General features: G+C 40.8%; 1 protein-coding gene across 1 annotated transcript in view; it reads left to right on the top strand.

Annotated features, from left to right (window-relative positions):
• Positions 1-472: 472 nt before the first annotated feature.
• TMEM196 (transmembrane protein 196) overlaps positions 473-18,887 on the top strand; it is a 57,489-nt gene continuing 39,074 nt past the window's right edge. Inside the window, exon 1 of the mRNA XM_066585228.1 lies at positions 473-643. Coding sequence (XP_066441325.1) covers positions 473-643 — 171 coding nt within the window. The remainder of the gene's footprint in view (positions 644-18,887) is intronic.

Below are 18,887 nucleotides of genomic sequence, written 5' to 3'. Positions count from 1 at the left end.
TATGTGATAGATGTAGTCCACAGGAGATTTAACGAAGGTAACTCTACAAGAGCTTCTAATGTGAAGGATAAGCTACTCAGGGAAGTGGATGTTTCAGCACTCTGGACAGCAGCTCAACGTGGAAGGAAAGCAATAGCATGAATTAGAAGGTTCAGCACTCTGGACAGCAACTATATCGGAAGGGAAAGCTGTAGAGTGAACTGGAGGCTTCGGCACTCTGAACAGTGGCTACTCATACAACGAAGACTCTAGCGCTGCTATGATGATTGCCCAATTACTTAGAATATCACACTGAAGTTTAAAGGAGTTTTTCTTTCGTTCTAACAAGGAGTGTGATTCATCATTTATCAATAATGCCTCGTAGGAAAAGTTTGCATAAGAACAGAAAAATCCAAGAAGAAGCTCCTCTGAAGGTCGATGGTTGATATTTGGCTTTCTTGCTTGATCTGAAAGGAATGATGACTGGAGAAGCATGTGCACCAGTAGCCAAATCATTGGAAGCCTCTTGGTGCTCTCTGTGTTGGAGATAGGACTAGGCTTATCCAGTGTGGCTGTGGGAGCCGTCACTTTTGCCAGAGTCAGGACTAGGACGGATCCACCACCACAGCTGGGAGACTCTTCTCCGGTATGGAGCGGGGCGTGTGTACGTTAGTCATTTCACTATCTTTTCACTATTATTAATGACAGTTTTGCTTCATATTTGTAATTAACTCTTACCACAGTGTAGTTTTTTTTATTGCCTATGAGTACAAAGACAAGCAATACTTGGATCAACATTATTTATGATGATTACTTTTATTACTAAATGCCATAATTAGTACCTTTTAATGAAACCTTTGCATCTTGTGTAGTAACTGTTGCTGTAAGAGTTAGGCATGTATTGTGGCATGCGAGTGCATTTACTGTTTATTGTATCATATAGTGTACAGAATGTCTGACTGTAGTAGCGCTGCTCGATAGATGCATTAAATATTCTATTATTCTTCCATTTTTGGGTCAGTTGATGCAGAGGGATTCCCATGTATATGATTGCCAACTATATATAGATATTCTAATAGATCCATAGATATTTTTAGTTCACCTATTTGCTATTTAAATGCAGTTTGTTTGAGAGTACTGAATGTCAGGAGTGGTTTGCTGGGTGAGATAAGACAAGTGAGGGAATGAATGAGGAGGCAATATGTTAGAGTTTATATGTAGCAAACCATCTGTTTATGAGTCTGGTTACATATGTCATACAACATTTTGGGACTGTTCTTTATTATAGAGTCAAGACATAAAGTAGAGAGCTTAATTAAGTATACTAACATAGATGAAGAGTTCTTGATTAGACTTGAGGTTCCATGTTGAGTCACATGATTATGAACTGCATAATTATAAGTAGGAGGACCCAAGGAAAAGATGCCATGAGTGCATGTATGAATGTGGGTTATACAGATTAATATTCAGTATTCCAAAAGCATTACTGAATATCTAGATTGGTGTTTCCCAACTCCAGTCCTCGAGGCACCCCAACAGGTCATGTAGTCTGGATTTCCTCAGTATTGCACAGCTGATATAATTATTGTTGGTGTCTCAGACATTGCCACAGGTGTTCCTACTATAGGATATCCTAAAAACATGACCTGTTGGGGTGCCTTGAGGACTAGAGTTGGGAAATATTGATCTAGGTAGATACTTTGTCTTAAAGTGAGTCATTTTATGCTTCAGTGGGTTTGAGTAAATGTGAACAATGAGATCTGTACTTTTTATAAAAGAGGTTGGAATGCATTGAAGCCCATTTAAGCAACAGGCTGTTTTGTACCTTAAGGACTAGAGATGAGTGAGTATACTCGCTAAGGCACATTACTCGAGTGAGTAGTGCCTTGGCCGAGTATCTCCCCACTCATCTCTAAAGACTCGGGGGCCGGTGGGGAGCAGCGGGGGAGAGCGGGGAGGAACGGAGGGGAGATCTCTCCCTCTCTACCCCCCACTCCCCACCGCAACTCACCTGTCACCCGCGCCGGCCCCCGAATCTTTAGAGACGAGCGGGGAGATACTCGGCTAAGGCACTACTCGCTCGAGCAATGTACCTTAGTGAGTATAGTCGCTCATCTCTATTAAGGACCAGACACTTTTTAGAGATTTTACCCATGTGGTGATTTAACTGCCCTATAATTTTTCCTTCAGCTGCCAAAATTATTTTTTCTGCGCTTTTTCCCCCCTGACATATATGACTATATTTTTAGTATCTTTTTCACTGACTTTTTTCCCGTTTTTAGTTTTATTGGGGGTAACAATTTTAAAAAATGATTTTTTTAAACATTTATAGTTATTTTCTTTTAATTAGCATATTTATGGTAAAATAAAGTATGGGAACGGGTTCCTCATTTTGTTTCGGACGCTTTGATATATAATATGTATGGTTTTGGATTACAGGGCACATACGGTGACAGTTTTGGTTGGTGTCGGCTTTGGGTTATTTTCTTTTTTATGCATATATTTTTATTTTATTCTGTAATTTTGTTTTAGTTATTTATGTAATTATTTTTTTTACCATTTATGTCCCTTATGACGTCATACTAGACCTCTGGGGGACATTCACATGTTTTTTGTATTTGACACTTTCCCGCTGTAGCTCTATGGGAGCCTCAGTTACAGAGAGAAACATCCCCTGTAGTGACAGTAGTCACTGGAAGAGCTGATCAGGGTCTGCTATGACCCTGTAGCTTTGTCTGAAAGTGCATGTCAGATCTTTCTTAGACATTGTTAACGAAACTTCTAGCGCAGGTGTGAACATAGCCTTAGTATCATGGGTAGGTACAAAAGCACATTCCAATAGTATGGCTATACAGAGAAGAAAACACGTATTCTCCTTTAGGTGTATTTGCTTTTGCAGTTTACGCATAGAATCCTCAGCACAACTATTATATTAGTTGGCCGGACAGTTTAGCGGGGGACCATCTATCTGTCCAAGAAATATAAAGAAAAAAAAAACAAAGCAGTGGACTTCACCGGCAATTAAAATACTTTATCGCACTCCTGGTACAGCAGAATAGGAAATCCAATGTGTTAGCCATACAGTTTACATCAAATGTAGAAAACAATCAAACTTTTCTTCAAGTCTAAAAACATGTGTACATCCCAGCCGTGTACTCTGAGACTTATATAGGGTCCTGTAGAGTTACAGACACTCCAAGTGCCGCCAGATAGTGTCTACACAAGGCACCAGATTGGTAGTATTCTCTCCTTGTAGCACAAAAATACTTGCATTTTGTGGCATCCAATGGAGCATACTACATCTTCTTCCCATATTCTGTAGGCCCCAATAAGAAAAAGTAGGCATATGGATGCACAGTATGGTCCCATAGATTAATATGGTAGTTGTATTATGACTCAGAGCCTGTATTGAGCCTAAATGTGAACAAAATACTGTACATCCGTTTCCTAGTAGTATACAAACTGTACAGAGAAAAACCCCAATTTATGTTAGGCCTGCAGCACACTAGCATATCTGGGGCTGTATGTTGTCAGTGTTAATCCATTGACAGCAGACAACCCCATTATAAACTATGTTATAAACATAGACGTTTTTAGCAATGGTTTGAATGAAGAAACTCATAACATGTCCTATTCCTGTCCAATTAAAGAAAAAAAAAATCGGACATGCCAATGTATGTTAGTGTGCAGAGTCCCTGTATATTAGGGCTTAAACAGATGGGCACATGTGCGAATATGCTCACTGCTACGGACCATGGGCTATTGCGCGAGTTTGAAAAAAAAAAAAAAAGCGGGAAGTCTTGCCCTATATTTTTCACATATGGAAAAACTGTGTGCAAGAAAGATAGGGAAAGTCCTGACTTTTCTCACGCATAGTATCAACGTGCAAGAATCCCGATAGTGAAAATGAAACCGTTGCAATCAATGTTTTCGTTTCGTCCCGTATTGCAGTTGTGATTTCACGGCCGCAAAATGGGACAAATACACGGCCATGTGTTTAAGCTCTTAGGCAGTACACAGACGGGTGTCTATGTGCTCTCTGATGCACCCGAATGTCTTTAACCCTTTCTAATCCACTGTCGTGACCTCTGAAGACATTATGATTTAAGGCTGTATAGCTCCGATGTTGGAGGACATCCATTGGGGTTCTCTTTCTGTATATTGCCAGCCTCTCTGCTGTCAAAGTCTATCCAACGTGTGACCTCATGCAGTACTGGCTTTAGCCAGCATATAGCGCCGTTGTATAACAGCAGAAAAAGAGTAAGCCCCCTGGGAAAACCAGGATAGAAATTGGATTGGAAAGGGTTAAATATGGAAGAGCAATGGTCGAGGTCTTTTTGCCACTGTGTGGCTCTTTAAAGAGACGGGATATCTGTAAAAGGAAACCTTCAACTAAATAAATTCAAGCATTTTTTCCCCTTTATGCTTAAGAAACGAAAGTTGCATTTGTTGTTAGTCAGTATGAACATTCATGGGGCGTCTTTTATTCCCAACTCTCCCCCTTGCTGTTATGTGACCTAATGTACTTCTCTTCTTATAATCTCTCTGACACAATATTGTGATATACAATACTGTTTTATATGGAAAACCTGTCTTTGTCCAGTGGTGAAGATTGACTTCAGTTACTTGATGATGGCGACATTGGTTCTATGCCAACAATGTACAGCCTAAAGGGAAAACCACAGTAAGGCACCTGTAATTGTGCTCATATAAACAGTAGAGTAGAGAGTATTCCCAGTAGAGCCGCAAAGTGGCTCATGCCAACTTCATACACAGAGGCATAGAATAAAGTTTCCCATCACAGAAAAAAAAACAAAAAAAGCTCTCTGCGCTCTTTGGAACAAACAACTTGGAAGTCACCATTAACGGTGGAAATTAGTCCATTTAATCCAAGACAAATAAAACATGCAGCGTGTTTCAACGCTCTCTGGCGTCTTTTTCAAGCATGGAGAAATGAAGAGTTATCACAAATATTAATACACAGATACATATACTCATGTTAGTGATCGCTACCGGAATTCTGGCTGGAGCGGCAGCGTCTCCTTCCGGTAGCAATCACTAACATGAGAATATGTATCTGTGTATTAATATTTGTGATAAGTCTTCATTTCTCCATGCTTGAAAAAGACGCCAGAGAGCGTTGAAACACGTTGCATGTTTTATTTGTCTTGGATTACATGATCTCCCCCCCTGATCTCTCCTGCTCGGCATTACATCTTCCCTGATCTCCCCTGCTCGGCAGTACATCTTCCCGGATCTCCCCTGCTCGGCAGTACATCTTCCCGGATCTCCCCCCCGATTGGCAGTACATCTTCCCGGATCTCCCCTGATCGGCAGTACATCTTGTCTGATCTCCCCTGATCGGTAGTACATCTTGTCTGATCTCACCTGATTGGCAGTATATCTTCCCTGACTTTCCCTGCTTAGCAGTATATCTTCCCTGATCTCCCCTAATCAGCACTACATCTTCCCTAATCTCCCCTGATCAGCAGTACATCCTCCCTGATTCCCCTGATTGGCAGTACATCTTGTCTGATCTCCCCTGATCGGCAGTACATCTTGTCTGATCTCCCCTGATCGGCAGTACATCTTGTCTGATCTCCCCTGATCGGCAGTACATCTTGTCTGATCTCCCCTGATTAGCAGTACATCTTCTCTGATCTTCCCTGATCGGCAGTACATCTTCCCTAATCTCCCCTGATCAGCAGTGCATCTTCTCTGATCTCCACTGATCGGCAGTACATTTTCCCTGATCTCCCCTCGGCAGTACATCTACCATGTGAACAGTTTGGGGTACAGTTGGCCCATAGATATAAACAATTGTTCTAGTTATCTCTTGTCCCTATAAGCCAATTCTCAGCGTATGTAAAAGAAAATGAAACAAGCACCGATCTACATGTTGATCGGCGATCATTACACAGGACCAAGAGATCAGCTTGTCAAAAAGGATCCCAAGAACAGTTATTTCTGGTAACAATGCATAACTTTGCAGTCATCAAACAGGGTCAAAATTGTGTAGACAATACAGTACCCAAAGAGGAAAATAAAAAAGTCCTAAAGTTTGACTCTACTTATTTAGATGGATTCCTCAAGCTGAAGCCTCACTGAGCTATAATGCCTAAGCGAAAAGAAAATGCTCCATCAGTATCATACAATTCTATACATACCGAAGTCCTCCATGACAGTAACTACCTCTTTAACGCCAACCTGGGATAGTAAAAAGTAAAATGCAATAGAAACTTATACATAGTCAGAAAAAGTGGTGTGGTAGATAAATGTAGAGGTAGAAATCCATTTAAGGTACAGAGGGGTCAAGGAAGTAGTGTATTCACTCAATGTAATAGCAAGCAAAGCAAGATATAAAGTATGTACAAGGTATACACTACTAGTGAAAGAATGGCAGAGGAACATGATAGGACTCATTGTTCGGTCTGCCCTGCTGCACAAATTCAGATCCAAAAACATGTTTAACATTGACACTAGACTAGACATACCCACAGGTATTTCATTTACCCCATTTACACCCGCTTTACATAACATAGCTTCCAGGACTCCAATGACTGTAAAAAAGTCTGAACACCCCTTGTAAAATAATTAGTTTTAGTATTACATATGAAAAGAAGTTATAACACAAAGTATGCTGTATGTGCTCTGGGCATCTGGGCAGTGCCACACAATCATGGGATGTAATCATGCCCATTCTGCCATGACTGACGTCCCGCTGAACGTGCGATGTCATCTCTAGCTCTGTCGAGCAGAACATTAATCAAAGCAGAATATATGTGATTGTATGTCTCTTCACTACACTGACTCCGCCCAGATGACTCCTGGCGAGCAATTTGCATGCTGTTTTATAACTTCATTTTGTACTTGCAGGTATGCTGCCTTCCAATAGGTGGAGCTACAGAGGTATTTTCCATCTCCCTTATTTGCATATGACCCAGAGGCCCATGAATGGCCTTATAAGTCTCCTGACTCACTCACTTTCTAGGTGTTCTCCCTAAGAAGAAAATATAGCATTCCTGATACATAATAGTAAAATGGACATTTTTGATAGGGGCATGTTTAAAAAGGTATTACCTAGCAAGGGGATGATTTAATCTTAACAAATCTAGGGACAGGTTCCCTTTAAGTATTAATTTAGGGTTAAATATATTATCTTGATATTTAAGAAAGGGTATATATATATATATTGTTGAAAGCATCATATCTCATACAGTAAATGATGGTATATTATACTATAATATAAAGAAAACTGCATGGAGACGCAGACATTGTTTTTACATGGAGAGATGCGCTATGATGACCTTTGTTTGTCCCTTGTGAATATTGTAGAAAAGATTTTAGAAGACTGAACTTTTTCTTTTATCCGGTGTACATTTTCAGCAGGAATCTAAACATTTCTGTAGATAATGATGTGTATTTGTACGATGACTTCATATAAGAGGAATATTTGCCTTTAGTTGTTCATGTGAATAGTGAAGAAAAGCTTTGAAAAGAATCTGGACGGTAAGATTAATGCGGCGCGGTTTTAAATAGAAGTGTGTCATTTAATGAGTAAAGTACTCACCTACAACCCGTCAAGGCATTGCCCCACCTCAGAGTGATTTACAATGTGGGATCATGATGGAGCAGTAACTTTACTGTTATGCTACCTCTTTGCCTTTCTTGTCTAACGCCTTTCATCTTTACCGATACTGTAAATTGTCCTATCCCTCATAAAGAATATAAAAACACAAGGTTAAAAATATTAGTAAAAATGTGATAACTCATCAAAAAACAAATGGAAAGAACAATTTCTATCTATCTATCTCATATCCATCTATCTATCTCATATCTATCTATCTCATATCTATCTATCTCATATCTATCTATCTATCTCATATCTATCTATCTATCTATCTCATATCTATCTATCTATCTATCTATCTATCTCATATCTATCTATCTATCTATCTATCTCGTATCTATCTATCTATCTATCTCATATCTATCTATCTATCTATCTATCTATCTATCTATCTCATATCTATCTATCTATCTACTCATATCTATCTATCTATCTCATATCTGTCTATCTATCTATCTCATATCTATCTATCTATCTCATATCTATCTATTTATCTATCTATCTAGCTATCTCATATCTATCTATCTATCTCATATCTATCTATCTATCTATCTCATATCTATCTATCTATCTATCTATCTATCTATCTATCTATCTATCTCATATCTACCGTGTTTCCCCGAAAATAAGGCACCCCCTGAAATTTGCAGAAGTCCGAAATATAAGGCACCCCCCGATAGTAAGGCATAGTAAAGTGTGCAGGCAAGTCAAGAGGCCTGTCCCCTGCTGCCATCCCGGTTCTCTCCTACCTCCAGATGTATAGGTAGATCTGCAGACAGTCTGCTGTTATCCTGTCCCTGCTGTGCTGTACAAGTGTGCTGTTGTGAGCTCCCCTTGCTGGCTGGAAAAGTCCATACTGTACGTTCTGTTCCTGCTGTACATGTCTGCTGTGATGAGCTCCCCCTGGTGGCCGGAAGCTGCAATACCATCCCTGCTTACAAGTGGTACAGGAACTTCTGTCTGCAGACAGGTACGTTACTTTACAGCCCTTTTTTTATGGCTCTGTGTGTGAGTCAGGCAACCTGTGTGTGATTCTTAAGGCTGGGTTCTCACAGAGCGTATTCCCAGTGGAAATCTCGAAGTTTGGCCACAGCGATAAACAGCGAGATTTCCGCCGGGAAAGCGCTGCTTCAAAACCCACGGCACGCAGCCGCTTGTTTTAAAGCGACCTGGCTGCACGCTTTTCCATTTCTGTGGCCGGTGAATCCGCACCCCAACACTGGCTTCTCCCAGCTTTGCCGTGACAGATTTGCAGTCCCATGTGGACTAGATTTCTGAGAAATTTCGTCCACAAAGCTGGCCAATTGAGGGATCAGCAGCCACAGATGGATTTGCCGCGGCGAAATAAGACACCCCCTGAAAATAAGACGTAGCGCATAATTGGGAGCAAAAATTAATATAAGACGCGTCTTATTTTCGGGGAAACAGGGTATCTATCTCATATCTATCTCAAATCTATCTATCTCATATCTATCTATCTATCTATCTCATATCTATCTATTTCATATCAATCTATCTATCTATCTCCTATCTATCTATCTATCTATCTCTCCATCTATCTATCTCATATCTATCTATTTCATATCAATCTATCTATCTATCTCCTATCTATCTATCTATCTCATATCTATCTATCTATCTCATATCTATCTATTTCATATCAATCTATCACATATCTATCTATCTCATATCTATCTATCTCATATCTTTCTGTCTATCTATCTATCTATCTATCTATCTATCTCATATCTATCTATCTATATATCTCATATCTATCTCATATCTATCTATTTCATATCAATCTATCTATCTATCTATCTCCTATCTATCTCATATCTATCTATCTATCTATCTATCTCATATCTATCTATCTCATATCTATCAATCTATCACATATCTATCTATCTCATATCTATCTATCTATCTTATATCTATCAATCTATCACATATCTTTCTATCTATCTATCTCATATCTATCTATCTATCTATCTCATATCTGTCAATCTATCTATCTATCTCATATCTATCTATTTGATATCAATCTATCTATCTATCTCATATCTATCTGTCTATCTATCTATCTATCTATCTCATATCTATCTATTTCATATCAATCTATCTATCTATTTCGTATCACTCTATCTATCTCATATCTATCTATCTATCTCATATCTATCTATCTATCTATCTATCTATCTATCTATCTCATATCTATCTATCTCATATCTATCTATTTCATATCAATCTATCTATCTATCTCCTATCTATCTATCTATCTATCTATCTATCTATCTCTCCATCTATCTATCTCATATCTATCTATTTCATATCAATCTATCTATCTATCTCCTATCTATCTATCTATCTCATATCTATCTATCTATCTCATATCTATCTATTTCATATCAATCTATCACATATCTATCTATCTCATATCTATCTATCTCATATCTTTCTGTCTATCTATCTATCTATCTATCTCATATCTATCTATCTATATATCTCATATCTATCTCATATCTATCTATTTCATATCAATCTATCTATCTATCTATCTCCTATCTATCTCATATCTATCTATCTATCTATCTATCTATCTATCTCATATCTATCTATCTCATATCTATCAATCTATCACATATCTATCTATCTCATATCTATCTATCTATCTTATATCTATCAATCTATCACATATCTTTCTATCTATCTATCTCATATCTATCTATCTATCTATCTCATATCTGTCAATCTATCTATCTATCTCATATCTATCTATTTGATATCAATCTATCTATCTATCTCATATCTTTCTATCTATCTATCTATCTCATATCTATCTGTCTATCTATCTATCTATCTATCTCATATCTATCTATTTCATATCAATCTATCTATCTATTTCGTATCACTCTATCTATCTCATATCTATCTATCTATCTCATATCTATCTATCTATCTATCTATCTATCTATCTATCTATCTATCTATCTATCTATCTATCTCATAGTTATCTGTCTCTCTCTAAAAAATAAGTGAACCTTTAAATTTACTAACCTGTAGATCCCTCTTTGGCAGCAATCACCACCACCAAATGTTATCTGTGCACGTAAGATTTGTAGAATGTTGAAAAAAACTTTTAGATCTGCAAATGTGTTTCAGTTCATCACTATTTCTGGGATGTCTTGTGTGCACTATTTCTATTAGGTCATGCTACAATAGAATTAAGTTCAGGACTCTGGTCTTACACTTTAGATAGCTGTCAGACAAACTGCCGTCAGTTGCAACACCAACAAAAGCTGTAAACAGATACTGTAAATGACCCCGTAAACAGTCTCTACCTTCCACAAGGGCCTCAACTCCCGTTGCAAGTGACTATAGCTGGTCGTTTGGCTGATTGTTATGCTTCCCATCACCATACACACAACCGCTTAGCTCTGTGCGTGTGTTCTCAATGGGGAGAGGGATTAAGAAACTACCAGACCTATTTGGTGGTTGCTAGTCTTTTCTCCAATATCTACCGTATACCCAAATACACATTAGATGTTTGACCTGTCCTGTTGAAATCACCAGGTTTGGTGGACATTCATCATGTGTATGGGCACTTTTGCTTGCTTCTCACCAGTTTAATTTCACCTTGGATCATTATCACTAATAGTCAGTACAATTGGAACCCTATAACTAATGTAAGGCTAATGCTAGACTGAGACTGTACTGCAAAATATCACTTCTTAATCGCCGTCTATGGAAAACCCTTTAAAATTGCTCTAGTTCAGTGAATCACGAGCGATTATCTTTTTGAATTGCTACTCGAACATATTTCTGAGCAACTTCGAATAGTGGTTACTCCTTTTTTCTGTATACAGTAATATAAAATGAAATATTAATCCTTAATAATTAGATTTTTTGGTATATTCTGGAAGATGAAGCCTCTCTGAGCTATATTGCCTAGGCCAAAAACAACCACTCCATCAGTATCAGACAATTCTATACATACTGCAGTCCTCCCTGACAGTAACTACCACTTTAATGCCCCCTCCCCCCCCCCGCTCCATGCTGTACATTCACATTACACTTACATTAATAGAGCTATGCCATTACCTATATGTTCTGGTTGTATTATACAGTCATTACCTTACTTTAAGGCTGGCTGCACACGACCGGGTTGGATTCTGGATGTGGGATCCCTCAGTGGAATCCGCCCCTGTGCCCAGCCAGTAACCCCACGTACCTGTCTTCTTTATCTGTTCTGCATATGGTCCTGACAGCTTGCCGTCGGACATGCGCAGCACAGAATTTCCTGTGCCGTTGCAAGGCGATGACGTGGAATCCGCAACCTTTCCACAACGTTAATTGCGGACAGACCGCGAGTCGGACTGCTTCCATTAACTTCAATGGAAGCTGTCCATGTGGACACTGCACTAAAATAGAGAATGCTGCAATTTTTCCTCTACAAGCATAAAATCACAATTGATTTCCGTTTCTGTGCAGGAAAAAGTGATTTTCCATAGCATGCTACGGACGGTATTTGCTGAAGATTCTGCAATGCAAACATGCTCCGGATTCTGCAATGCAAACATGTTCGTATGCAGGCGGCCTAACTCTTAGTTCAGCAGATTTAACCCCTTAGATGCCATGGACAGTAGCAGCTGTGGCCCCTAAGTGGTTAGACGGAGGTAGGGAACTAGCGGTGTGTTGAAGCCCATCACTTCCTGGTATACCACCACCTATTGTCCTAGACTAGTCCCCTTTGCAGTGACTCTCAACATCAGCTCTAAGTTTTGTAGGGTGCATTCACACTTCTGTTAGGGCTGTCAGTTATAATTCTGTCTGTCTGTTCCGTTGTTTTGGAGCGGAGATACAGAATTCAAATGGAAAGAAATGTTTTTGCTGATTACAATAAGTTATCAAAAAACAGAAAGCGAACGGAAAGTTTTCAGTTTACTTCTGTTTTGCTGGTTTCCATTTTTCAATGGTGCAAACAGCACAGTCTGCAGTGCTATGTGTTCAGTTAAAAAAGAAGGAACCTAATGGAATGGAAGAAGTCTGACAGCTTTCCATTTGATTTCCATTTCTTTTTTTTTTAACTCATCGTAATCAATGGGGAAAACCACAGAAATGTTTATCTCCATTTTCATTCCATTGCTCTGCTTCAAAAACGAAACCGAGACATAGAAGTATAACTGACAGCCCTAACAAAAGTGTACACAAGTACTGTATCTCTAAGGCTGCCTTCACACGAGGGTATTTGCGTGCATATTAGCTGTTCATGGGCAAATTTGCACGTGCAATATGCAGATTATATAACCCATTGATTTCAATGGGTTCATTCACATTTCCATATTTTGCGTGAACATTTCACTTTCCGTTTTTCTGCACATTTGCGCATCATAGGTCCCCATAGAAGTCAATGGGGAGGTGCGCAAATGCATGCTCAATACACAAGGAGATGCTTGAAACACTCCGTAATTCCGTTGGAAAGAGAACACATCTGGAATTAATCAGCCATTGTAATCGGTGCATCTTTGTTTGCTGCGTGCAAATGAGCATGCCTTGTGGGGGTAAAAAGTATAGTAAAATATGCCGATGCGTGCACAAAAAAAGCATCGGTAATTTAACTTTAATTAAATGTAATATAAAGTTATGTCTTTTAAATGCCATATAAAGCAAGCCACTAGTTGTTACTATTACTCTATGCTCTATATCCATGCATGAATAGCTCTTAAGGCTCTCGTCAGACAGTAGGTTTGAAGCACAAAGCATCTGGATCTATTTGGAGTCCTTACCACCTTCTACTATCAGATATGTGATTGATTTTGCTATCAGATATGTGATTGATTTTGCTGAGCCTAATGGGATTTTTTGGCATGAGGTTGAGAATGACAAAGGAACATATAAAAGTACAGTCTAGAGTACAAAAAGGCTGTAAGTCAAGATACTGGTTATTTGCTAGTTAGGGCTCAGAAGAGAAGGGAATTGTATCTCCACTGTTTAGAACTGAAGGCAGCAGTAGAAGATAAGGAGGAGACGGGTAAAGTACTGTAAGTTAATATAAGAAGAGGGTCAATACTGTGCAATTAGAAATAGCAATGGGAGCCATTAATGTAATGAGAAATATGTCAAGGACAATGGGTCTAGTTAGTCAAGCCAGCGCTCATCCAAGTCAACAGATTGTGATTGATTTGGTTGAGTGCTTTCCTTCATGGACACATTTCTTTGTGCGCTGATATAGTCGTTTTAACAGAAATATTCAAGGTGTACCGTCAATAATCCAATTAAAACGCCTTAGTATGTGCACATCCACATGTAAATTCAAAATTCTAATAGTGTTTCATTAAAAAATAAGACCCTGTCTTATATTAATTTTTGCCCCAAAAAAGAGGCACTAGGTCATATTTTCTGGGGATGTCTTATTATCCTTACCTAGTAGGCTCAGTCCATGTCCCTGAGCCGCAGCATTGATTGGCCAATTCATAAATTCCGACTCCACAACACGATGGCTGTGATTGGTTCTCGAGCACTGCTCAGCCAATGAATGCAGCACTGGATGAACCATTTACAGCCATCACATTGGTTCATCAAGCACTGCATTGATTGGCTAAGCAGTGCTCGAGAACCAATCAGTGCCATTGCTTTCTAGAGGTGGGATTTATAAATCCGATAACCAGGAAGTGATATTATGTGGGTGGCAAAAGATTGCAAGAAGTATGCTGGAGCTCTAGAGAGCAGCAGGAGGGACTCGGACTGAGCTTGCTGGGTAATGTATTGCTCTTTTTTTAATGTAATTGCAGCTAGGGCTTATTTTCAGGGTAGGGCTTATATTTCAATCCTCCCCCCAAAAAAATCAGGGTAGGGCTTTTTTCGGGGTAGGTCTTATTTTCGTGAAAACAGGGTATATAATTTTACAAATTGAGTGTTCTGTGCTTTAGCTGAAATCACTTGCAAGCTGTGCATGATGGTTAGATAGATAGATAGATAGATATGAGATAGAGAGATAGATACATATGAGATAGATAGATAGATAGATAGATAGATAGATAGATAGATAGATAGATAGATAGATAGATAGATAGATATGAGATAGATAGATAGATAGATAGATAGTACACAGTACCAAATGAGGGAGTTGGCTATACACAAATTAATTGCAAAACAGTATTTGCAGGCAGGTATTGCATGTGAATGTAGAGATTCCTTAAAGGGGTTGTCTCGAGGAAGCAGTGAATTTTTTTTTTGCCCAGTCCCCCTAATTAAGCATACATTACTAAGCCCCCCTGTAAATGACTTTTCTAGCTGGTTTGTACTTACAGTTCCAGCGTTTCAGCAACTTATAAAAATTTTCCCAAGATGGCCGCCGGCTCTTTTCCCATCGCTTGCTGTAGCCCGACGTGCGCGCTCCCGAGACACTACCAGCTGTGTCTCCCTGAGAACCAGATGCCCCGCAGCCGCCGACCGGACCCCTGGATTGAACGCGGCCGACCACGGCACACAGTCACCCACTGCTAGGCAGCAGGCAACCGGCGCAGCGGCAGCCCCCCCCCCCCGGCACAGCGGCAGCCCCCCCCCCCCGGCACAGCGACAGCCCCCCCCCCCCGGCACAGCGGCAGCCCCCCCCCGGCACAGCGACAGCCCCCCCCGGCACAGCGACAGCCCCCCCCGGCACAGCGACAGCCCCCCCCGGCACAGCGACAGCCCCCTCCCCGGCACAGCGACAGCCCCCCCCCCCCCCGGCACAGCGACAGCCCCCCCGGCCCATCACTTACCTGGGCGGCAGGACGGCGGGACAGCTGTGCGGCTCTGCACCTTCCTCTAAGAGAGGATGGTACAGAATGGCCGCTCCAGCGCGCTCCCGAGCAGTGACAGCTCGTCTGCGCATGCGCAGAAGAGCTGTAGCGGCGAGCACACTGAAGCGGCTCGTGCTGAGAGGAGAAGACCGGACCGCGCAAGAGCGTCTAAAAAAGCAAGCTGCCAGCGAATTTAGACGGAACCATGGAGACGAGGACGCTAGCAACGGAGCAGGTAAGTGAATAACTTCTGTATGGCTCATATTTAATGCACGATGTATATTACAAAGTGCATTAATATGGCCATACGGAAGTGTATACCCCCACTTGATTTCGCGAGACAACCCCTTTAAGTATAATGTTAAGCAAGTTTCAATCACAGTATTGGCAGTTACACAATTTAGATACAATCTTACAACATTGTAGAACAAATATAGTCTTTAGAACAACTGCTGTGAGTACAATACTTCGCTGTAGTGGTGATGGTGGCTTGAACTCTCTCGGTTCAATATCTGTAGGGATTGCAGCATCCTGATGCTACTGCAGTCTATTTATGGGTTAAAGTAGGTTTTCCAGACAAATGCTACTGAAGACTATTCTCGGGTCTATAGGTCATCAATAGTTGTTAAGCTGGAGTCTATCAGCCAGGATCCCGGCCAATCAGCTTGATCAGGGTGCCTTCCATCAGTGCCACAACACACAGTGTATGAAGCAGAAGCAGATAGGTCCAACCCCTGTATAGCGTCCGGTGCTCATAAGTGCAGTGTCAGCTCTCATTGATTTTAATGGAAACTGTGTCTGCAATTATGAGTGCTGGCCACTGCACATAGGGCAGAGCTCACTGCTTCCCCTCCATACCCCTTTATGTTGTGGTGTTGATAGCAGGTATCTAAACAGCTGATCATCCGGGGTCCTGGGAAGCAGACCCCAGCCGATCAATTATTTATAACCTATTTTGAGGATAGATCATCTATACTATTTGCCTGGAAACCCTTTTGGTCTCTAAGTAACTCTGCTCTTCACTTGCAGGGAGACTTCTTTCTCCACTTGTCTATTTACCAGTCCTCAACTTCAGGCCCTGTGGACTATTTTTTTAAAACTTCCACTGCCCCCAGCAGTTAGTCTGTCACAGCCGACGATCACTGTTGTGATCTATTTCTCATGCTTTGGCAAGGGTGTAACTCTATAGGATGCAGAAGTTGAGGTTGCACTCTGGACCTGGTGCCTGAGGTGGTACAAAAGTCCCTACTGCCCCATAGCAGACAATGATATAAATGTCATGTAATAGCTTGGGGGCCCTGCTACATATTTTCCATTCAGGCCCATCAGCTTCAGGTTGTGCCAATAGGTCTGAGCATTTCAAATGAGAAATAGGGGAAGGGACCAGTGCGACCATCAACCTGATAACAGCATTTTGTGCGTGTGTGTATGTGTGTGTATGTGCATGTGTACCCTGTTTCCTGAAAAAAGCCCTCCCTTGAAAATAAGCTTTACCCTGATTTTTCACAATTTTCGAGGAGGCTGGAAATATAAGCCCTATCTTGAAAATAAGCCCTAGCTGCAAAAAAAAAAAAGAGGAATACATTACATAGTAGGCTCAATACAGGTCCCTCCCGCTGCTCTCCGTCTTGCAGCCCTCGGACACCCACAGAAGATCACTTCCTGCTCACAGGATTCATAAATCCCACTTCCAGGAAGCCATAGCTCTGATTGGTTCTCGAACACTGCTCAGCCAATTAATGCAGCGCTTGATGAACCAAGGTGGTGGCTAGGAATGGTTTATTGAGTGCTGCATTGATTGGCTGAGCAGCAGTCAAAGAACTAATCACAGCTATCGCGTTGTGGAGGCAGGATTTATGAATTGGCCAATCAATGCCGCGGCTCAGCCAATTCATTAATCCCGCCTCCACAATGCGATGGCTGTGATTGGTTCTTGAACCATTGCTCAGCCAATCAAAGCAGTGCTCGATGAACCAATCACAGTCATTGCATTCATTCATTGAGCACTGCATTGATTGGCTGAGCAGCGCTTGAGAACCAATCAGAGCCATCGCTTTCTGGAGGCGGGATTTATGAATCCTGTAACCAGAAATTGATCTTCTGTGGGAGGCTGAGGACTACAAGAAGCGAGTTGGAGCTCTGGAGGGCAGCGAGAGGGACCTGGACTGAGCCTGCTAGGTAAGTATAAGACATATCCCGAAAATAAGACCTAGCGCCTCTTTCGTGGCAAACATTAATATAAGATAGGGTCTTATTTTTGGGGAAACATGGTATATATACATACACTGAAAGTATACTATCACTGAATTGAGGACTTTCACAAAATGGTCTTGTGACCACAGCTTGTGCTGTGCAGCACAACACAATAACATCAGGAAATATAATCGATTGCACTATAGGGAAATGGCCAAAGTGAAGTTCTTTCCTGCAATAAAATCATTATCAACCGATGTAGCCCACTTACAGTAAGTGGGGAGTCAAGCTGATGTTGTGCAACACAAACAATATTCTGTATTTCACATGTATTCACTATGTGGTATAGTAAAAGTAGTTATATTGCGATATATATTAAGTAATGTATGTTAGGCAAAAAAACAGACTTCAAAATCTAAGTATATTTATTATATATGCCTTGCAATTACCCGGACATATGTCTATCTTTGGACTCCCTATACACCACAGGTAACACTACATGACCAAAGTATCAGCTGTCGGCAAATAGTAACATAGTAACATAGTAACATAGTATGTAAGGCCGAATGAAGACATTGTCCATCTAGTCCAGCCTGTCTATCCTACTGTGTTGATCCAGAGGAAGGCAAAAAACCCCAAGGCCAGGGGTTGGAAATGGAAACTGACATCCAGAGGCTGAAAACCTGACCTGTGCAACTAACATAGGCATATAAGACATTGGAATAAAAAGCTTTGATATACTAAATGCGCTGTCTACTAGTGTCAACAGAACATGATCAGCACAGCTTTCCATCCTTTTACAGGTTTAGGGAAAGGGTGCATTCACATGGGAGAGTTTCTCATGATCGATTTTTCTCTCGGACTGTTGCTCCAAGATTGAAAAAACGCTGTATGTCCTATTTTTGGACAATTCTGTTTGTGAATCACCCATAATTCCTTACGGGTTAAAAAAAAAAAAAATCACTCACATGTAAATGTGTGTTTCATGTGAGTGCGAATTAAAAACATTTTTCCTACTAAGGCCTTAGTCGGACGGGCGTTTTTTTCGCGCGATTTGCGGATCGCATGACGGATGCGCATCCGCAAATCGCGTGACCGGTGCCCGAAAATCTGCTCCTAGCCGCGTTTCATTAGAAACGGGCCGGAGCTGTCCAGCACATTGCATTCAATGGAGCGGCAATACAGCCCGCTCCATTGAAAGCAATGCGCTGCGGGCGAGTGTGGGATGAATTGTCAGGAAGGGCTTAAATATATAAGCCCTTCCCTGCAATTCATCCAGAAAAGTGTTAAAATAAAGAATATAT

This window comes from Eleutherodactylus coqui, chromosome 12, assembly GCF_035609145.1.
Source record: "Eleutherodactylus coqui strain aEleCoq1 chromosome 12, aEleCoq1.hap1, whole genome shotgun sequence".
Lineage (NCBI taxonomy): Eukaryota > Metazoa > Chordata > Amphibia > Anura > Eleutherodactylidae > Eleutherodactylus > Eleutherodactylus coqui.
The sequence above is the reverse complement of the archived record's forward strand: the minus strand, read 5'-3'. Positions and strand labels throughout refer to the sequence as shown.